General features: G+C 34.1%; 1 protein-coding gene across 5 annotated transcripts in view; it reads left to right on the top strand.

Moving 5' to 3' along the window:
- Positions 1–23,764, top strand: part of FMN1 (formin 1) — a 169,147-nt gene that overhangs the window by 116,218 nt on the left and 29,165 nt on the right. For all 5 annotated transcript variants that reach the window (XM_068193067.1, XM_068193065.1, XM_068193064.1 and 2 more), the window contains 4 exons: positions 1,292–1,438; positions 4,446–4,505; positions 6,415–6,535; positions 18,024–18,116. In XM_068193067.1, the coding sequence (XP_068049168.1) occupies positions 1,292–1,438; positions 4,446–4,505; positions 6,415–6,535; positions 18,024–18,116 (421 nt within the window). The remainder of the gene's footprint in view (positions 1–1,291; positions 1,439–4,445; positions 4,506–6,414; positions 6,536–18,023; positions 18,117–23,764) is intronic.

Genomic DNA, 23,764 nt, shown 5'->3' with positions numbered 1-23,764 from the left:
GGAAGAGGGAAGCAGGAAAGTGAATTGTGTGTGATGCCCCATGGAGTTCATAGATATTTATTTGTATTTAAATGGTAGATTTTTATTACTTTGCATATTAAGTTAGATAATAGATAATCTCCATTAACTAGGAATTAAATATAAGACAAGCTTAGTACAGGGCCTTGCAAACTGCCTTTTATTTGCATACAACTGTTACTGCCAATAGATGCTTGTCACATTTATTATCTTATTGCTTTCCCTTGACATCTCTTAATTTCTGGTAACCCTGATAAAGCATAATTTTTAGAATGGGACAAAGCTCTACCTAATATTTCCACACTATTTAAGACTAAGGACAAAATTTTTAAATTGTGACAAATAAATTATGAAAAGTAGAACAAGGTGAAAATTAGAAGAGTAATTACATAGTGGCCTAAAGGTCTAACATCCTAATCAGAAAAGTCGTTACATTTTTTTTCTAATTTGAAGATTAGTTTTTGATTAGCTTTGCTTTCACAGAGTACCCATGCTCTACCCCTTTGGATTTCTTTGCAATAGAAATAGTTACTTGTGCTTTTCCTTTCTAAAGGAGGTATAAATAATCAGTGCTGTAGGAGATAGGGAAAGCCGTATTGCCTTCAGTTCACTTATGAGGAGTTGACATTGAAACTGATTTATCCAGTGTATAAGGCTACATAGTTAAGAATTATGCCTGTGGCCTCAGATTGTCAACTGACAGATGTCTTTATATGTGGCTGACAATAATTTACTAGTTCTACTCTGTGTTTCTAGAACTGTTTTCTGTTCTGAGACATGTAATTAGTTAGTCCTTAGCTCTCTTATATATGGATTAAGTAGGGATCCAGCAATGTGAATTTTCAGATCCATGAGAAGCAGACTGAGTGACAGGTTGAGTCTAACCTGGTGGCAGCAAAAATAACACATCTCCATTTGACTGTGCATGATGCAAACTAATGATAAACCACCTCCTTGTCTGTAAGATGTTTGAAGTCTTCTGAGAACATTTAGAAATATTCCATTAATCTTTTTGTCATTGACATATTATTTGATGCCATATAATTTGCTTCATATGGATTACATTAAGCATATTATCTTACAGAGATACAGTCTAAAAAATGGTTCTCTTAAAGTTTTGATTATTGCACCAGCTTCAGCTTCCCTTACCTACCAAGGTAAAAACAGACAAGAAAACTTTTGCAAAAATAAAATTAAAATAATATTTTATATTAGCAATCAAAATTTTTCTGTCAACCAAATTTACAGACCATTTACAGTATCCTTTTTCCAGGCATTGCTGAGCATGAAAAGTGTAAAGGAAATTTTGGGCTTGATTCTGGCTTTTGGAAATTATATGAATGGAGGGAATAGGACCCGAGGTCAAGCTGATGGGTTTGGTTTGGAAATACTCCCCAAACTAAAGGATGTAAAAAGCAGAGTAAGTACAAATGTTTGTTTAAACATAATTTTTCTGAAGTTATTTTTTTTAATTGTTCCTTAATCTGTGAGAAGTTAATCTTTTATTTCTTATTATTCTTCCTTGAAAAAGCAAGGTGCTCTGTACAGTTTTCATTCTTTTTTTTCTTAGCTTTTCACCTCCTTCTCTGGCACATGTATATGTTTCCTGAATATCTAATTTCTCCTGTTCAGTACTACTAGGATAATTACATTATCTGAGAACTTCTGTGTGTCTCCTTTATTCGCAGGGACTTAATAACAGTAGGATAGAGAGAAGTGAGAAAGCACAGACTGCTCAAGTCTTCTCCAGTAAATGTCCCCATTCTTTTTTCATGCTCTTAAATGAAGGTTTCTCTGTGTAAATAAAAACTCTTTAAAAATCAGATTTAAAAACAAAATATCAGCAATTGTTCATTGTAGTGTATACACTAACAAATTATGTATAAGGATCAAAGAGATGTCACACCCAACAAGATACTTTCAGTGGTTTTTTTAATTGTCAGTTAAATGGATGTACGACATGAAGTTTGTGTGTCATGCATGAGAAAATGCTCATAGATGGCAGTAAATTATTTTGTAAAAAATTGAGAAGCACTAGCTGTTTTTTGATTAGTCATGCTAGGATCAAAGTCAAGCTGAAAGGCTAGACGCCTTCTGAGATGAGACTACTTTGTTTCTTATTTCAGTAGGGCAGAGCAGGAGGCGTTAGGTAATATAGGCAATGGAAACACTGCTCGAAGTCATTCTTTGCCAAAATATACCTAGACACCACATGGATGTAGGAAGCAGCAAAGAATAGGAGATAATTTTCTGCTGATGTTGTATAGACTTAGAGTGTGAGGAAAAAAAAATCTTTCATCTTCTACTTTTCTTATGTGAAGTGCTTTCTTGACTACAAGAGATGTAGATTTTAAGCTTTTGTTCCCTATTATATTTCATGTACACAGGAATGCATTTGTGAGACAGGCAATATCAGCAAAAGGAGCATTTTGTTTTACTTGTTTTACTTTTATCATCATTAACGAAGTGTAGAAACACATTCAATGAATTGTTCAGTGATTTAATGAAAGCTTCTTCCAAAGGATTTGAGTCCTTTGTCTCCTAAAGACATTGAGGTGCTGAAGCATGTCCAAAGATCAACAAAACTGGATCACAACTCTTACAAGGAGCAGCTGAGGAAGCAGGAGTAGTTTAGCACGAGGAAAGGATGCTCAGGTGAAAGCTTAACACTCTCTACAGCTCCCTTAAAGGAGGCTGTAACCAGGTGGGGGTTGGTGTCTTCTCCCAAGTAACAAAAAATAGGATGAGAGGAAACAGCCTCAAGTTCTTTCAAAGGAAGTTTAGCTTGAAAATTAGGAAAAATTTCTTCACTGAAAGGGTTATAAGGCATTGGAACAGGCTGCCCAGGGAGGTGGTGGAATCAATGACCTGGAGGTGGCACTTAGGAATATAGTTTAGTGAAAGACTTGGAAGTGCTGGATTTTTAGTTGAACTCAGTGATCTTAAAGGTATTTTCCAACTGAAATGATTCCATGATTCTAATTCTTACTTTTATCTTCACTGTGATGGTTCAGCTGTTCCATATAACCACTTTTTTCCTGGTCCTACTGCATGCATAAGACACAGTACAAACAGCAGCTTAACTAGAACCAGGCCAAGTTTCCCATTACTCAGGCGTTTGTTGGCTGGCTAGCTGCCTTGAAGAAAAATGTAAAACTCAGCTTTGCCTGACTTTTCTCAGTAGAACTGCTAGCTTTAGTGTCACTCTTTTATCTACCTATAAACTTCATAGAATTTAATAATCTCTGGGACTTTCCAATGTGGCTGAATTTAGCAAGCTTGTTCCAAAATTATGCGTTATGAAAAGGAGTAACTGATATAAAATATAACTATGTAAGACTTTTTCCTTAGAGAAACAAGCTAAAAAATTAAATTATTTACAGTTTCCTGGTAGCCAGAATAATTTAGCCACTACTAAATACCTCTTATTTTACATAAAAGTAATTTATTGTCATATGAGCTTAGAAAATTACTTTTTATAGAGATTTTTTGACCTGCCAGTAATGGCTTCTAATACTCTTAAACATGCAGGGTGGCTTTTTCTGCATGACAGCAGTGACTTACTTAGTCAAGAATTTTGCTGGTGTATGATACTAATAAAATATAATGTGCTGCAGACTCTCATATAGACAAGGCAGCTCTGTACAGGAAGTCAGACATTGTTCACATACAAATGTTTGTTCTGATACCTGTCAATATAAAATATGAAAACACATCCAAAAAACTTCAAAGGCATTCCAGATATAATTCCTTTTATCATAGTTCTTTTATATTGCTGAATGTAATGTATAACTTTTCCTTAGTTCATCTGGCGCATTCTGAACCAGTGACATGTAACAAAATAAAATACTGTTTACAGTTGTGTGCAGGAACATTCCATAAAGTGAGAATTAAAATCCATATTTGTATGGTAACAGGGCATGAAATATACTTCTTGGCTGAATGCTATCTGATTTCATATTTAGAATAAAATATGTAAAGTATCTATGCCTTTTTCAGATCTTCCTTATAGGTTATTGAGATTATAGGAATCAAGAAATTTGGTTCACATTAATGTATCTGAGGTGACTGGACTCTTAAGTTGATACTATGTTTAGGAGTAGTATTATTGAATAATATTGTTATTTGAGTTAATGTTATTTTTCTGTAATTCCTTCTATTATTACATTAAAGACTTCTCCCATGTATTCTTCTCTGCGTGTATTTTTGCCTGGTATTTAAACCAAAATAAACTCTGAATCTTGTAGTGGTATGATGATGTTGATGTTGTAAAAGATTAAATTTTTTTGGTCAGTAATGCTAAGACTAAAAAGTATTGTGAATCCTATTTCTCACAGCAATATAAAATTATAATTCCTTTAATTTTAAATAGTGTACATTTTCACACATTGAATGAGTGTTAATCACACTTCTTGAATTTTTCCTAGGATAATGGTATTAATCTTGTGGATTATGTCGTCATATATTACCTACGCCATTGTGATAAGGTAAAGGATTTGCTCTATCAGCCTCTCCAAAACTGGTTTCTTTAAGAGATGGTAAAAGTGTTTGTAACAGCTTTATAGAAATCTGAACATAGTACCTCTGATAGGAAAATAAAATCCATTTCTTCTGCTTTCTTTTAATAGTTGTGTACCTCAATAGGTATGAAACTTGCTGTAAGTTTCAAGATAGGACTTGGAAAATTTTTACATTGGTTGTTGAGGGAACCACTGCAGGCAGTTAGCTGTGACTGTCGCAGACTGGACACGTGGTCACTCCACCCCTGCCTTATTACCTCTGAGTGGCTGTAACATTGTAGAATTTCTTCTGATGTCATGATTGGAAGGCAGAAGCATGATTTCTCTCTTAGGACAAAAAAATGCAAGGACTGGGTAATATTTTAAAATAGATGAGTCAGCTGATGGGGGTGAAGTTAGGGGTTGAAATGCTGCCGTGAGTCACATTCTATTGGGTGTGATACTCCTCTATATATGTATTATATGCATTCATATATTAAATATATATATGTTTCTTATTAAATATAAATATATTTTGTATTTGCAATAGCCAAACTTATTGAGTGGAAAATTTGAACTATTGTATTTTAAATGAAAATGTTGCTATTAAATGATTTTAACAATGATTTTCAACTATTTCATTTTCTTTTTTTTTTTCTTCTTTTTTTTTAATACTCAAGTTTGTTGAATTGATGAGTTATTAGCCCTCAGATATGTAGATCTCTATCAGTATTCTTTCTTTAAGGTTTTTGGGTTTGTTTGTTTCTCTTTCTTTTTTCTTGTGTTTTCTCTTGGTGGTTCTGTTGGTTTGGGGTTTTTGGGGGGAACTGGAATTTTTATGCTAATAATTTATTAAAATATTTAATTAAATTATTGAAATATTTGCAAAATTCCTACTATACTGTAATTTTACTTCAGGGAGTTTTGTAAAACAAAGCAGTGTATCTTCCTTGGGAGGAAATAAACACAATGTAATTATCATCCATTGCACTTTCTCCACGAAAATGTTTATATCTTTATAATAATAAAAGTATTTTTTCCCTATTCACTAAACAATTAGCTCTCCAACCTATGAGTTTTTCTTTATTACAGACTGATATCCATGCATATTTCAAACTCAGTAAATATATGCTTATACACAACAATGTCATATTAATACCATTTATACATACTTTACTTCCTAAAATTCCACTGGAGCTATTGCTTTGAACCTTGTAAAAGTTGTTTGTTAGTTGGGTGCTGGGGGTTTTGTTTTGGTTTGGTTTGTTTACTTTTGTTTGTGGAGGGTTTCTGTTGGCTTTGCTTGTTTATTTGTTTTACTTCTGATTATTTTTTCTTACTGTGCTAAAAATAAGGTATGTACTTAGGGGTCCCATACAGGCTTTAACCCCTTTTATTTATTTTGCCACATAAGCATTCAGCTGTGTATTTTATCTGTGTAAATTGCTTCAGGAAATATATTAACACGGTTTTCAATTTATGCTTATAAAGTGTGTGTGTTTTTAATGAATTGTGAGAGAGTGAAACCACAAACGTTTGGCATAAGATCCCTTCTTGCATTAAAATGGGCCTTCTTGTTATCTTTTTCTAAGAAACTTCTAATCCCTTATCTAAACCTTTATTGACATAAAAATAACTGAAATGTTGTGTTTAATGTCGTTTCAAAGTTTAAATTGAGCACAGTTTGTTTTACAACATCTAAAAGGAAGTTTCAGTATTCAGAATGGTTAGTATTTAATCTTGAATGGGATGTTATTTTAGCAAGAATGATTTAAAATATGTTATTTTTTTAATTTTATAGCACTTTCATAGATGAGAATTTTTTTTAAAAGCTACTTATTTCACTGGAAATGCATTCAATTTTCATAGTCGCCTATTTGTTTGTTTGTTTGTTTAGGAAGCAGGAACAGACAAGAGTATTTTTCCTTTACCAGAACCACAGGATTTTTTCCAGGCCTCCCAAGTTAAATTTGAAGACCTAATAAAAGACTTAAGGAAACTGAAGAGGGATCTAGAAGGTAACTGGGAACTTTCACATTTGTTCTGCTAACAACAAAGTGCCATTTAAAATGTGATCTTTATGAGGTTTTCTTATTGCTAATTAGGTTTATAGTGTTGATTCATTTAGAGTTTTTACACTGTGGCACAAATTACTCACATAAATTAGAAAGAAAAAAAATTTAACTCAAGACTTAATAAAAATGAAAGTAGAGATCCTGAAAAGTAATTTTCCCTTTTACAATCGAGAGGCCCCTGAAGAAATCTTTCTGAATATTCCTTCAGTTATGTGTGAATTTTTCTCTGGCTACTCCAGAACTATGTGTTTAACTGTAGATATCTGTTAGCTCCATAACATAAATACTTTCTTCAGTACTTGTATAACAACAATTTAAAAGCTACAAGAAAGAGTTGAATACTATTAATGTAAAAATGAAACACAGCTTGCCAAGGCAGAGCAAAGGGAAATGGAAAGCTCCAGTTCAAAATATTTTCACCCTGGGACATAAAATAAACATTTAAAAATGTTTATTATAAAGAGGGGCTCAGAAACCCAACTCATCTATCAATCAAGGTACTGAGTGGAAATAAAGTAGGAAGGGTTGTTCTCTTAAGTATTGCAAGCAGTTTCTTTTTTATTTTGTGTTCCATGCAATTTTCTAAAATAAATTCAGCAAATGATGACTGAATATTTTAAGCCTTTTTCTTGTTATAGAAAAGTTTGTACTTTACTAAGGGAGTTCTGTGTAGAAGATGGAGTTTAGGAAGAGAATCTGCATAAAAACATGTAAAGACTTTTACATTTAGATTTACACGTTTGCACCAGACTAGAAGAGTCCTTTTATAATCAGAGTTGAGCAAGATAATAGTTTTCAAATTTTTTCAATGTAAGGCGCTGAAAGCTGTTACAAAATAGTTTATCCTTACAGCTAGGAATTGCTGGATTAGGTCACTGCCATCCTTAGGATAATTTCAAAGGTTAATAGTGGTAGGAAAGTATCAGTTGTTGTTTGTTCGACCTAGGCATAAGTGAGTGCTCTATCTCCTCTCATCGCTTGGCCCTGTAAGCCCCTTGGCCTGCCCTCTTTTGGGCTAGTTTTTGCAGAAACATGATCTGTGTTTGATCTTGTACTTTTTCAGCATGTAGTCCTGCTGTCATACATCTTAGTCGTGCAGGAGCTGCATTGAGGCTGGGGCATTCACATCATATGTGTTCTACATTGCAAAGGCACAAACAGCGAGTAGGAAAAGCTGTACTCTTTTAAAATAAAAACTTCTGCTTTCCTGTAATCACTTGATTTCTGTTTTCTAAATCAAAGTTTTGTAAGTATTTATAGCAAATCTAAAAAAATGGTTATCTTGAGGTTGTTTCTGTAATTCTTTGTAAAGGTGTATGTTAAAGCCAGCCAAAACAATTAAGATACAAAGTTAATGACAGCAAAGATGTGAAACCAAAAAAGTTGTGGAAATGTTTTCAGATGTTGGTGTTTTATCACTTAGAAATATGCAGCAGATTCTAACAAGTATTCCTGTGATTATTTCTCTTACATTTAAACAAAGAAACAATCACTTTTATAAGAACTTACCTTTTTTCAAGATTCACTTTCCAATTTTTTTCTTCGGTTAATGCTCTAGTTAATTTTTAAATCAGAATTTTAATTGAAGAGGTTATAATTTTAACACGTACAACAAAGATTTGATGAGTCTCTGTAGTTTATTGTAGCCATTAAAAAGTTGTGGCTGCTGGCAGAATACCAGTGAAAGTCTAAAGCTGAAACAGATGTGAGTAGCAGAAACCAAGTCCAGAGAAGCGTCGGGCCCAGCTATCCAGACAGGCGCGGCCCTTCAGATGTAAATAATTTGAACAATATTAACTGGGGCTGCCTGTGTTATAGGGTACATTGGATTTGTTTCGCAGTTTGTTGGCTAAGGTAGTCTCGAGCAGATTACCTTGCAAGTGGGATGAGACAAAGGTAATAATTGGAAGAGAGGTTTTGATCGTGTCATTAGGTAATGAACTCATGTTCCTGTTAGTGTCTTCCCTTTTTTCTGAGATTTGTACGGAAAGATTAAAACAAAAAAAAGAGCATATCACTTCTTGCAACTGAAATGGCAATTTTGATAGTTACTTTTTGTATTAGTTGTCATTTAATATTTAAAAATATATTTAATTAGTTTATCAAGGCATTAATTTATGTTTCTAACATGGATATTAACATAGGAAAGATGGAATTATCATAAGTGTCATGTCTTATAAACCTCATGGTATAAACCTCTGATTTGAAATACCTAGTCACTGTGGAACCAAAATTTCAAATCTAGGTGGAGTACAAACCCTTTCATCCTTTTCAGATAAACAGATTGAGTTCCATACAATTTCCTATTTTTAAATCTTTCAGATTAGACTTTAAAGGTACAGGCTAACTTTACTCTGAAGGGATTAGACTGAAGTTAGACTCAAGAATTCAAAAAGGTTTTTGGAGAACCTTAATCCAACAGCTTTTTAAAACATATTCCAGAACAAACTTTTTAATCATGAGTGTTTTAGGTTAAAAAAAAACGAGAAACAAAAATATGGATTTAATATAGGATTTTAAGGGGAAAGAAGTGAATATTAGATGATAAGATGAAAATTTTAGGGTGAAATCTGGTTCTACTCTAACATCCAACTAGAAAGAAATTTCTGTAAACTCAGGTTTTCACTCCAAGTCTATTGGTATATTTCCAAGGCTTTCAAATATTGCACAGTATAAGCAGATACATTTATTCATTTAACACATGCTAGCTTTCCAGTTAATCTGTAGAGTTATGGAAAGAAAAGGCTTTGCTTTGCTTAAAGATTGTAAGACATCTTATTCCTTGTCTGGGGCAATGAGTGATTCCCACATTTTTCTTTCCCTGTGACCAAACATGTTTTACCTTCTAATTTGGACAATACCACTTGGTATTCTTGAAATTGGTATTCTTCTGGAATAAAGACAGAATGTTTTAAATACGTAATCATAAGAAGATATTCAGAAAGAAAGACGCTTTACCAAAGTTTGATAGACTAGTATAAGTTTTATCATTAATCCTTTTATTAATTTATGTCCAAAGTTAAACAATTTCAATTAAATTAGTTCCCATCTGTCATATTCATTCCTCTTCTTTGCAATACAGTACATAAATTTTTTTAAATTCTGTGCTGCTCTGTTCCTCAAAAGAAAGCAGTATTAGGTGCCTTGTGTAGTATTCTGTGATGTTCATTATAACTTTTTTGTATTCTTGACCTTAACAAATGAAACAGCAAAGATATTTATTGAATTGTTAAAAATGGAAACCAAGGTAGGTCCATACTAAAGGTTTTCAAGAGTCACTTCTCTTTCTCACAATTAATTAAATTTGCTGTGAGAGAGACTGTAACATTCTGATTCCACTGAAAATCCACATGCCCTTTACTTTCCTTTACTTTCATGGCCACCAGTAGAAATATTGGTTGCAATTTTCATACTAATATTTTTTTCAGTACTATATGTAAGTTTTACATTTTTATGAACTCTGTGTGTGTGAGTATACATGTAGGTGTTCACAAGCACGTGTGTGACAGAAAAAAGAAATAATCTAAAATAAAAAGAAGACTTTAGGGATCTGCTATACAGTTGTCAGTTGGAGAAAGAAGACATGGTTTCATATTGGGCACCTCTTAACCTAGTTGTTGACAGATCAGTACCTTGCATAAGTATGTAACCCCAATTTTTCCCCATTTAAATGGGAGAACTTAACCAAAAGTTAAGTTTATGACAACTCCATTTTGTAAAATTGCATAATCTTTATGAAAAGATTAAAAGGGAAGTAAGTAAATCTGTGCATGAAAAGTTGAGAAATTACAGTGTTTTATTGGCCATTTTCACACTGGTTTTTATGCAGAAGCATTACAAATACCTCAAAATGATAGTGAAGTGCAGTTTGTTAGGTTGGAATGTACATCTGGCTCTGTGGTCCAGAGCCTTTGAGCAAGAGTAACTTCATATTTAGATCAGGTTGTACAGGCCAAAGTCATCTCAGTTTTGAATCTCAGGATGGAAATGGCAGCACCTCTCTGGGCACCTGTTCCAGTGCTTAATTGCCGTCTTGAATATTTTTCTTTGTGCCATGTGAGAATTTCCTGTGATGCAACTTGTGACTATTGCTCAATTTTCTTTAGATGTGCATTCCTGAAAAAGTCTGTCTCTGTCTTCTCTCTAGTTATTCATTAGATAGTTGACATGAAAATCCAGATCCCCAGCCCACTTTCTCTAAACAGGGCTGAACATATCTGGCTTCTCTTCTTCAGGTGCTTCATTTAATTTTCATTCCTAAGTGTCATGACAATATAAGTAGGTTCTTTTCAGATATTAATATATATTTATATATTATAAAATATATCCTTGTTCATAGAAACAGGTCCAGTGGACTGGATGTGACTAGCAAACACCATGCCAGTCATGTCACTATTAGCACTGTCCCTCAGCATGGCTGATTAGCCCAGACTGAACTATTGCATCTACCCTGCTCTCATTCATTGCTTCTTCAGGTAGCTATGTGTCACATTCTATTGCAAAGCATGGAAGAGAATTTAGAAATAAGAAATGGATGGAAGTTGAAAAGGATCACTCATTCTCGATGCTTTCAGCAACTATTACTTTAAATAGAGTCAAGGAGGAAACTGCAAAAAGAAAAAATAATCAGTTCATGCAGACTAAAACTCTGGTTTTCCAAATTTAAAGTACTGAAAAACATCTGGATTTATCAAGGATTAGGAGGGAATATATTTATTAATAGGAAAACATACAAAGGCAGAAAAGTTTGATGGGTATTATTCCAAAAAATTAATTTAAAATTCCTAAATGTCTTTTCTCATCAGAGTCTTCAAACTGTATGAAAGAGTTTTGCAACGAAATGTCCCCTAATTAACTATAGCCTGGTTTTGTTCTAGAGATTAATTATTTGATGGGTTATCATTTATTCAGGTGGAATTATAGATTTAGCTAATACATAATACAGCCTATGGTAAAGTCTGTTCTGTGGACTAGAGTTTAATAAATCATGATACAGTAATAATCCATAGTGCAAGGATAACGGTGTTGAAGGGTTTTGTCTATTGTTTGAATTGCTTGATAGACAGTAGGTTTACTGGATGACATCAAGAAAATTCTAAGTATTATATCAATTTTGAGTATTAACTTTCTAAATAATTTTTAGGATCAATAGTTATGTCTTGATAAAAGATGATTGATATTCATTAGGAGGATAGTATTCCAAAAAGTAGCAAACATACTCTTCTAAAATATTTTCAACCAATTGAAGCCTTAGACTAATTCAAACTAAATGTTATAAGTCAATTTAAAAGAGCAGCTTTTCATCTGAGAAATGTCTGTCTAGCATACATGTCAAAAAATCTTCTCAACAGGAGCAGAGAAGTTGTATGATAATTTACAAGATATACTTACTTTAATTCTCATTGTTGGTTATATGTTCTTTAAAATTTTGGAAGTGCAAACAAATAGAAATTTGAACTGGTTAGTGGAACATGAGGAGCCAAATAGGTGCATGTGTTATTTCTCTAGGTAATAGCATAAAACAAGCATATTGTTTTGTCTGTGGCTTCACTGTTCTTGCACAGTCCAATATTTACATTATCCATTTTGAGGCAATGCAAAATGGTGTAAGGAAAAGAGCAAAGAATAGCTTTGTAAAGGAAAAGGTTGTTTTTTTATTTTTGCAAGAGTTGGAACTCTTCATTCACAGAGTTTTCTGGCCACTTTTTGAACAGTCTCTTGCCTCAGCAGGTTGAGATGTATTTCAGTTTGTTTTGATTTAGAAGGATCTAACACAGGCATTTAAAATGCATTTCCTATATGTGCATAGGATTTTATTTTACAATAAAACTAATTTTTTGACAGTGTTCTACTGGTAATGTTCATATGTGAATACATTTAGTAGAAATTTTTCTAACTGGATAATTTCTTAAAATTTAGTTAGATATTTTAGGTTTTTGTAAAAAAGGATAGTATAGAATGGTTTAAATGGTTTAAACATTCAAATATATAATAGAGAAGAAAAGCAGTTATGTTTTTGAAGACTTTATTCCGTGAAAGCAGATGTCTGCATGTGTGCACAAAGGCACAGGGAGAAGGATTTCAGTTGGTTAAACAATGGCATGCTGTTAATTTTATATATATATTTTTTTCCTTTGAAAAGAACTCTCAGAAATTTCTTGTTAAAAATCATTCTGCAAATGTTAAGATTCTAAAATGAATCTGGGAAATACCACACTTATGATTTTCTGTGCACTTTTTTGCGTGCCCTTTTAAATAAATAAATAAATGTGTGTATGTTAAGCAGTAGTTACGTAGCTATGAAGGATACATCTGAGAGCAGGTCGTGTACATCTGGGAACAGGAGGAATACTGTCCCTATCAAAGGCTATGACGGACAATGAATTATGTCATTTGGAGAGTGTTAAATACTGGTTTTGGGAGGAATGGTGACTTCATATTTATGGACCTCATCAGCTTTTCCTCTTTGTGGAGGTATTCAGTAAGAGACAGGACAGATTTCTGCTAAAATTGAGACAGTCATGTATCAAAGATTGAAAGTGCATTACTTCAGACTGTGGGGTACAAATTAGTAATAGTGGGGCTAATTAGCACCTTGTGAAGTGTTCCTGCTAATCTTGCTGGTAGTTTTTGAATTTACATGATTTTAAATCCAAGCTGAATGCTCCAGCTGAACCATACTTCTACCAACTTGGTGGAAGAATTAATTAGTTCCAACTTTATGATCTGTCTTGCACATAAAATCAGAGATCCAGCAATAGAGAGGAAAACAGTTCGCTTCTCTGGCTTCTAAAGTTTCTACTCATAAACTGTTTCAGCCATTGCTCAATTCTCTTATGTCTGATCCCTTATTCAGTGCAATAAGTGATAAAATGTTTGAAAGGTCCTTCTTTTGCTTAGCACAATAAAAATCTTAGCTCATCTGACAAAAATATTATTCTTGCTCCTTAAAAATATTGTGTCCCTATCAACTACCCAGACAAGACTCTTCAGTTTCAAAATATTCAATTTTTTTTTGTACTGTTCAGAGCAAAGGAAATGTTTCAGTTTCTCAGCAGATTCTGCTAGCGCTCAGTTCTACACTCTTGACAGATCTTACTGATATGTGGAGTTCTGTATGTTTGGATCTTGACACGTAACAAAATTTTTCTACTAATCATGTGTGCTGGAATTACTTAAAGGAATCTTTCAAAGACTTGACTGGAAAATTACAAGGCTTTAGTCATTACAATCATTTATATGTACTGTTCAGTCACTTGCAGTGTTCTTCTCTGCAGAAGGGTGCTCTGAATGTAAACTACCATTTCAGAAGGAGTACATTAAGCAGAGGCTCAGATATGTTGCTATGGTGTGAAAAATATTTAGTTTTACTAGCAGTCTTTTTCATTTTGCTAAATGTATTCTTGGGAAACAATTTTAGCAGAAAGATTTTTAAATTATTTGTATAATATGTTGATACTCTTTCACCAAACAAGGAGCTAAAAAAATTTTAGGTTAGTTGAAACTAATCTAGGCCTGACAGTTCTTCTGTATGCCATCACAAACTCTAAAAGTTAACAAATGTTGTTGAATTTAAATAAACAAACAAAGCCCCCTCAAAAGACAAAGGTAGAATATCTGATCAAACTCGTGAGAATTGTCAAGATGTCTGACTCATTCAGAGCAGGTGAACTTTGCAAACTGCTTTGTATGCCACTAATTCAATTATTTCACTTTCCACATCTTAGGACGTATCACTGAAATGTTTTTTCTGTCTCATTTATACATGACAGCTGGAGCACCTAAACAGATATTTTTTTCTGTGTGTCATGAAATGTGTTTCAGACAAAGACTGACTTTTTACTTATTATCTTCTATCCTCTGCATTTCTTTTTTAAGGAAAAGGAATTATTCATGTGTGAAGAATATAACTTTATATAGAAGCATATTTCTTCTTTTAAATTAGCTGAAAATATCTTCACAGAACAGTAGCTATACAAGCAATTAGTAGGTTAGAATGGTGTATTTAGTTTTACGTGTGCTAACACTTTTTTACTTTAAATTGTTGTCTTTCATTTAAGGCAATAAAGATGAGCTTGAGAACTGAGTGCTACCACAGTCTGATGCCCTTTTATGCTTTTCTTACATAGTTTTGTCTCAGAGAACTTCCCACTCCACTTCATGGCATTTCCATCTCTGCTTTGTTCAGAGGCTTCCATATTAGTCAGCCCCGCTCTGGCTTTGGTGGTAGTGCTTGAACGTTTGTATGCTCTTATTACTGATGTGTGCTGCTTATCAATATGTGTCCAAAAGGGCAAATAAAACACTGTCTCTGAAACTTGTCTGAGTTGGTAGCAGCATAACCTCTTGCAGTTGGAAGTTGTTAAAATTCTTGCCACAGAATCAAGATTAATCTCTTCCCTTCTGTACATTATTTAAAATTCTGTCTGAAAAGAAAACTTACGTGCAAGTTTGTACAGAAGTGCAGAAGCTGTAAATAGTTCAAAAAGCATTCAATTAATACCACGTGAGCAGCTCCAGTGAGTAGGTACCTAAGTGCATGTAATAACAGGAGACTATAACCAGATCCTGCAGCAGTGTCCAATGGGTAAACATGCATCTCCACCAGAAACTATTTGTTTAGCTTGCAAAGTTGTTTCCAAGCAAGAAAATTAATAGAGTGATACCAAAGGAACTAAATCGTGAGAAAATGATATAGTACTTGCTGAATAATACAAATTTATGAAATTTCTCTGAGGTTTATTAGGGTTTTATTTGGACATATAAATCCAAGTAGCATAACAGGTTTGTGCACTGTAAAAGATTCTCTCATACAGAAATTTGGGGTTATTTAGCACTGAATTAATTTGTAGTATTATTTCAAATGCTGTTTGAAGCAGAAAAAGTAAGAACTCTAAAAAAGAATTGTCAAATAGTAATCCTTCTGTCAAAGATATGCTTGTGTTGTAACTGAGTAAAAGAGCAAACCTGGCAGTGTAACCTGCCATGCTCTGAACAGACAGGAGCAGGGAGCTTTAGCAGCTTTCACAAAGGCATAACTCATAGGGGATAGTGTCAGTGACAGGTTTATAGGAATTCATGGTGTTGATACTTGGTTTTGCTGTCAGGCTGATTCCTGTAAATGCTACTGGTGCGTTCTGGTGAGTAAATAGTTAGTAATTTACTGTTATCAACTTTAAACTATTTCTGGTTTTCCGTTTACTTTAAAAATGGTGCTTAAAAATTCCAAATTGTGTCTGATTGACACAGAAATGCTCTTTACGTGAAAGTTTGTTTATGGGCCATGATTCTTTTGACAGATTTACAAGTGTCTGTGGAGTTTTAAGACTATTGCCCAATAGGCATTAAGTGAGAGACATTCTATTTTGTAAATATTTTCACTTATATTGGGGATTTTTAAAGAACTTTTTGAGCCAAGTACTGCATTAAATCTGAAGACAGTGGCAAACTGATAATCAGCAGTTTCCAGCTTTGTTTTAATGTTTTGCTAATGCTTTCCATTCCTGTGGCCAAGATTTGTAGTGGGTGAAGCATGATGTACATCCAACAATTTGTAAGGGCTTTCAAATACTTTTGCACACTTGTATTTTCCTTTTTTTTCTGCAATAGCTCATTTAGAAATAAACAATTTTCAAAATAGCATATTACATTCAATTTCACTAACATACAGCTCATACCCAAGAAAAGAATCAAAAGTTTATTACATTAGTGGAGAATTTGCATCTGTTTGAACTCAGTAATGCTTAAACAGGTTTTTCATTTTCAAAAAGTTCTTACAGTCAGAAACTTACAATATTGTCTCAGTTATTTTGCTAGATTTTTTCCACTTATAAAATTCTAATGTCTGTTGTCTTCCACAGTAGTGTTACAATTTGGTTGATTGAAATCTCTTTCTAATTCTGCAAACATAAATGTTAGGCATACACACATTTCAATCAGTGTATTGTGACAGTCACAGAAAGGTCAAATTTTTAATGGTAAGCAGCATGTATCATTAGAAAATAATCTTAAGATGTCATAAAAATGGCCCTGATTTTGGATTTTTTTTCTTAATTTAAATTATTAAAGACACATAACTGAGCAGCTAATAAAATACTTTCTTTCCCCATCTAGTATGTTTAAATCACCACTCCATTCTGCCTACTATCTGGCATGCAAACAAATATCCATTAACTTTACTCCGAATCATTTGAAAGGTTTGTCATATGCTACCGGATACAAGACTAGATTAAAGATAAACTTAGACTGTAGCCCAGGCCACTTTACACAACCTGCACTTTGAGTTGTGGAGGGTTGCTAAATTAAAATATAGTCTTGGGTGGGAATGGGTATTTTTCTATAAGAATTGACCAAATGTATTTCTGCTCTCAATCAGTTGAAAAGCTGTGGTTGTTTTCAGTACGTCCTGATGGTCCAAGGGTTTTATAAGCACAATACTACTTGCACAGTAAAATGCATGCATCTATTTTCAACCTTCCCTTGACTTTTTACACTACATTACAAATTTAAATAATGGCACATTTTAATTATCCAGGCTCAACTTCCATTTCCACAGTTTTACATTAATTTTTGTTTAATGGTGGTAGTAATATGGTGTGAATACAGTTCATGCAGTCAAACTGTAACTCTTAGGTTTAACTCCAAAATAAGTTTCCATCTAAAGGTAGCTTCTTGGGAATGAAAAGTTGTGGAAGAAAAATCTTGTGGTGGTTCATAAATTCAGTTGCTAAATGGAAAGTAATTTCATTTTGATTTCTGCCTCCTGTCATCTTTAATATGGAACACTGGAATGCACTAAGTTTACTAGAAATTCTAGGCATGTTAAAATTTGTTGGCAAATGAAATTAAGTTTTTCAGAAATTGGCATGGCATTGGTTCTTAAAATAGCAGATAGATTAAATAGTAAACAAATTGCACTTAAATATAAGTTAACTTTCTTACATACTTCAACTGTTTCATATCATGGTCTGGGGATGGAATACTTAAGTAATGCTGAATTGCTGCATCTGTTTCAGGAGAAATGTTTGAGTATGGGATGCCTGGCACTGATTGATTAAAATCAATCCAGATACAAAGGATCTTCCACTCACCACAGAAACAGACTTTAAAGCTTTAAAGATACCATCTAGAATTAGTGTATGAGGCAAGCTGTGTTAATAGCAAGCCCTAGCACGCTGCAGGAGTTTGAGAACAAATTCCTTACTAAAGACAAATTCTACTCTTTAAACACATATAGAATTTTTTATTTAGAATGCTTGACTAGTACTTCTTATTTGTACTTCTTATTTTAGTGTAATTGCTGGATTCCTTAGTGCTTATTTATAACCTCTAAAGTCAGTTCAGGTGACTAATTTAGATGTAGGCTCCTATGGTGCTGAAATCTACTTCTGGTACATTTCTTCTGTCATAAATGTGTCTCATCTTTTTGTAGCTTCTGAAAAGCAGATGAAGTTAGTTTGCAAAGAGTCTTCTGAAGAACATCTCCAGCCTTTCAAGGAGAAATTAGAGGAATTCTTCCAGAAAGGTAACCACATCTGAAAAAAAAAAAAAAAAAACTTATTGCCAAATAGTGTAGGGGTTTATAAAGTTATGTGTAATGTAAGCTGCATTAAATATCTTTTTCCTCTGAAAATTCCTGTGGATTATGTTCCTAATGGACCTAATATATGTTCATATATGTTGATATATGTTATACAGATCTTAGACATCACTTGTCAAAGCTAATCACTCCCTTGATCTCACCCATTTCCCACTGGTTATTTTGTGCTTTGTTCTTTATTATTATTTGTAGGCAAAATGAAAAAATTATTAATCACAGACGAAATTTATCAGAGAGAATATAAAGCTTCAAAGACTTAAAAAAGAGAAGAGTGAAAGACACTCTTTTAGAGAAAGTCCACATATATGCATGTCATCTTTTCTCCCTGGTGTGAGCTTATGAACTGGCTTATTCATATTTAAAGATTTTTGTCTTGTGTGAGACAGAAATAAGCATTAAAAAAAGTGATTTACCAGGTTAGAGGCTGGAGACAGTGGGTGAAAACCATGGTGCAATTTGGTGGTGAGCTGAAGACAATGTAAATGCAGATTGCTGTTGAAAACAACAGTCCTGCTCCTTCTCATTCCGTGTTCCCCATCACCTGCTTCTGCCAGCACCATTGCCTCTGGAGTTGTGGAAAATATATGCAGGAAGATATTTCCCCCTCTCTCCTTGTAGGAGTACAATCTTTTTGGGTAAACAAAAAAAATTCTATATTTTTGACAGAGATATTAGAATTGTTAAGAATTTAATTGTATTTCTCATAGAAATGGTGAACAGTTTAACAATTTACGATCTGAGAAGTCAGTTGAACTATCTGAATCTGCTCATCCAGACAGAATATTAGTGATCATTCAGATTATTGTAGTAATTTATTAATAGCTTAATCCTTTTCCTAAAGATTGTCTTAATGTATTTTTAATAACTTTGTTTCATGAGGCTGTCTTGTGTAAATACTTTGACAAATGAAAACGGGCTGTTTCAAAAGTAGCAGTTAAATTGTACTGGTAAATAAGCTAATATTCTCCTTTAACCTTCTCCTAGGCCATGGAGTTCAATGGATATACTTATCTGATATAATTTTTTTTTTTTGGTGCAAGTGTATTTAGACAGTATTTAAGCAGCAAATTCCTTGCCACAGAATTTTTAAAAGAAAAAACGTAATGGAAATTTTGATGGCAAGAAAGTTTCATTGTCTTTCTAATGTTATTTAATTGGAAATTTTCGCTTACAGTTAAACAATAACATCAAGATTGAATTAGTACTATATGTTTGTATTTCTACAGAACCATTATGATCTCTAGCTTGCCAAAGTATTGTAATAATCAGTTTTGCCCAGGTCTTGCCAGACCCTAACCAAATGGTATCTTCCACAATCGTGTCACAGATTCTGTAATGCTTGTTGCACCCTGGATCTCACGTGGACTGTTGCAGTTCGTGCGGTTGGCAGCTTAGCACCGCTCAGCTGTTTGCTTGCTGCTCCTCCATGGGAAGGCAAGGAGAGGGTGGAAGGGTGAAAGAAAGAAAACTAGTGAACTGAAATTCAATAGGGAACAGACAATTCAATAGGGAAATCAAAAGCTGTGTGAACAAGCAACGCAAAATACGGAATTCCATCAACTCCTTCCTATCGGTGAACAGGTGTTCAGCCATTTCTTAGAATCATTAAGGCTGGAAAAGACTTCTTAAAATTATCAAGTCCAGCCATTAACCTAACATTGCCAGTTCTACCGCTAAACTATGTCCCTAAGCACAACATCTACACTCTTTTTGAACACTTCCAGGGATGGTTATTCCACTACTCTCCTGTGTAGCCTGTTTCAATACTTGATAACTCTTCCAGTGAAGACATTTTTTCCAAAATCCAATCTGAGCCTCCCCTGACACATCTGTCCTGTCACTTGTTGCCTGAGAGAAGATACTGACCCCCATAAGTTCTCTGGGAGTTGTAGAAGGTGATGAGGCCTCTCCTTAGCCTCCCTTTCCCCAGGCTAAACACCCCCAGCTCCCTCAGCCGCTGCTCTCAGACTTGTGCTCCAGACCCTTCCTTAGCTCCACTGCCATTCTCTGGACATTCTCCATCACCTCAAGGTCTTTCTTGTGTGAGGGGCCTAAAACTGAACACAGGATTCAAGGTGTGTCCTCATTAGTGCCAAGTACAGTGTGTTTTATCACTTCCCTAATCCTGCCGGCCGCAGTATTTCTAAGTTCCATTTAGAAATCACATTTCTAAATTTCATATTACCAGGAAAGCAGGATTTCATCACACATAACCTCTACTTGGGAAGACAAGCATCAAAACTCTGAATTTCTCCCCTGCCTCCTCCTTCTTTTCCCAGATTTATTTCTGAGCATGATGTCATGTGGTATGAGTTACCCCTTTGATTGATTCAGCTTGGCCACTCCCAACTTCTTGTTCATCCCCAGCCTACTTTCTGAACATCAGCATTGGAAATAGAGAAGGCCTGAATGCTGTGCAGGACTGTTCAGCAATAGCTAAAGCATGGATGTGTTATCAACACTCTTTTGGTCACAAATCCAATCTACAGCACCATAGGAGTTCTGTGAAGAAAGTTAGCTCCACACCAGCTAAAACCAGCAGAAGGGATTGTAAATTATATCAACAAAGTCTTAAAAAATAAAGACGACCCAGTACCTGCTTTCTCCTGCAATGCTGACTTACCCTTTTTCTCATACTTCACTTTTTTATGTGTGGAATATTACAAAAATACCCAGTGGAAGAGGATTAGTTCTTCTTTAGATAAAGTTGCAATTCAGTTGTGCATTATCATTTCAAATAGAAAAACATATTCTTCTAAATATTTTCCCTGTTTATGCCTATTGATGTGAAAATTGAGATACACTTATCTTTGTCAGTGTGACATAAAATTTTATCCTTATGTGTGGGAATAATGTATATATTTTTTTAAAAAGAGAGAGAGAGAGAATACATTCCTGCAGCTGTCCTGGGACAGTAAGTTCTATATATTATATTTATTTGGACACTTTTTTATGAGGTCTTTTGTATACTAGAAAGAGCAAAACCACCTGGATTATTCACCTGTCCACTTTTTCTCATGTTCCCTTGTTCTTCTTTTGCTTTATAATGTTATGCTTTATGGTATCTAATAATTTAATTTAACTTCTCATCTTTTGACATCTTATTCTACCTTATTCTGTGATGACTTTTCAGTAGGTTGTCTATTTTTCCATTGGTCACCTGATTGATTTGAATCTTCCAATGGTGGATGGTACTTTCTGGGGCATTAGAATGGAAATCCTATAGAATTCCACAACGAAGATAGGGAAAAATAACAAAGAAACCCATCTTGATTTATGGCACTAGAATAGGCGTTGGACAAATGTCAAGGTCAGAGGTGTCTGCAAACTCAGCTGCTTCTCTGAAATTAGGAGTTAGCTGATAATGCTGAGCATCCAATACGCATCTGTTTTCAGTTTTGTTTGTTTAAAAAAGAGTTGTGGCTGGTTTAAGCAAATGTAAGAAAAAAATTTTCTGTTATCTTTCTGCCAGCTCACAGCAAGTATCCAAAACTCAGATGCTTTTCTGAAACTTCTGGCTTGAAAATAGGGCTGGAACTCATAGATATTGAGGTTTTACCCATACGCGCAATTCCCATCATTTCTAGTCAATGTGAAGTTGGAAATACTGTGAGGAAAAAAATCCTGGTTTGCCTTTATTGAAGTGTTTACATTTCCTAATTATAATTAATACCAATTAAATCTAATACTTGCTGCGTTGTAACAAAAAACACTGAGAGTGTTATGGAGACTGACATTCTAAAATGCTGAAGGGGATAAACTGTACTTCTGCTGATGTCAGTGCTGGTTTGTATAACTGGATGTAATGTAGCCCAGTGCCTTCGGCAGGGAATTAGGTGCCAGAAGCTTTGGGTTCTATTCCCAGTTTAGCTACTTTATATGTGATGATAGCAGTTGGTTAATGTCTTTTTCAGAGAGTGCCCCTCTTTCCTGTTACGCAGAATGTTAAATAATGATTCTTGCTAGTTTTTATAGCAAAAGATAATCTTTGTCAAGTACAAATCCCACATTAAAGACATCATGTGTAAACTGTCTTAATGCTTCACTAGCTGTATTTGATATGCCTATGCTTTTTGGAAAAGGCTTAGATTATTCTCAAAGTTGAAATAATCTTTAGTAAATCTAATTATATAATGTGTAGCAAATTATATTAGTTTTCCTACAGTATGGGGACCTACTAATTATTATAAATTAGTACTCACTTACTGTAATTCCATTGAAATTACTGTATGGGGTGGTTAAAAATATGTTCAAAATTAATTTCCATTTAAATTGCCATGATATGCAAGAAGGCCTTTGAAAGTATGAAATTAAAGTGTGGTCTGGAATGGTCTTTGATTCTTTAAATTCTTGCTCAAATTTTCTTAGAAGAAAACTCCTCTTTTGATATGAAACTATCTCCCACAAAAAAATAAAATCAGAATATTTAGATGACTGTGAGAAAGGTGCAAAATACTCTCTTTTGAAAAGGAGAAAAAAAGATTTTTGTTACTGCAACTGTGCAGCTCATTAAAAGGACCATTAACCATTGGTCTTTTCCATAGTGTTTCTTATTCTCCTTGTGCATTCCCTCAAGAATAACACAAACCAGAAAGTAAATGACATACAGGAGTAGGTGACTAATGTTAATTAAATTTATTTCTTATTTTGCCACCTGACTATTTCATATTGTTTGTCCATTTTAGTAAATGTAGAAATGAATAGCACACATTCATGCAGGATCTTGCAAAATACGTTTCCAAATTCTTCTTCATTGGGTCCAGGTCATAAAGCATGTAAAAACTTTAATCTGGGCTTGGGTTCCTCCCTCATGAACTGAAATGTGAAAATGAAGAAGGCTTTATGCTTCATAGCACTTAGCATAGGAAATGCATATCCGCTTCTCTTCATTTCTCTAAGAATAAAGCATCTTGGTGATGAAGACTCTGCTAGTACAGGAATTCATTTAATTTAGAACAGAGTCAGTGAAGCAAGTAGACTGATGTCAAGACAAAACAGTTTTTGAATTTCATTAGTAGTGGAAAGTAAAGCTATTTGGGAAAGGTGCATGATACACTGAAGTGACCAAGGTAACAAGCAAGATGGAGAGGGAGTGATTTGTCAAATAGAGTAATCTATTGAGATTAATCAATTTCAAAGAAAAGATTAATTAATTTCAAAGAAAAAGAAATTGTCCTATGTTTAGAATTCTAGCCTAACATTTGGTTAGCTAATTGCTTTGCTACAACTGCTGTGTGTTGTATACTACATAAAAGGTCAGCACTGTGCTATCTATGGGACTATGCAATAGAAAAACAGTCATAGACCAAACTAGTCACTGCAGCATTATGTCAGGAGCTAGTGAGGTTTTCAGACAAGCTTAGCAACCATATGGAAACAGTCCACAAATCCACTTTTAACTGCTGAGTGATTTCTTCTTAATAATCTTAGCCAGGCTGTGGTAGCTCCCTGGGCATGCATCCAGTCCAGTGCACTTTCAAATGGATTTCTGGTATAGCACAGGAGTTTTGATCTACATTTCCTTATCTGTCTGTTGAAATGCACCACAGAGGATTGTTGAGGTAGTCCATGCG

This window comes from Anomalospiza imberbis, chromosome 6 (genome assembly GCF_031753505.1).
Source record: "Anomalospiza imberbis isolate Cuckoo-Finch-1a 21T00152 chromosome 6, ASM3175350v1, whole genome shotgun sequence".
NCBI lineage: Eukaryota > Metazoa > Chordata > Aves > Passeriformes > Viduidae > Anomalospiza > Anomalospiza imberbis.
This window is presented reverse-complemented; position numbering and strand designations above follow the sequence as displayed.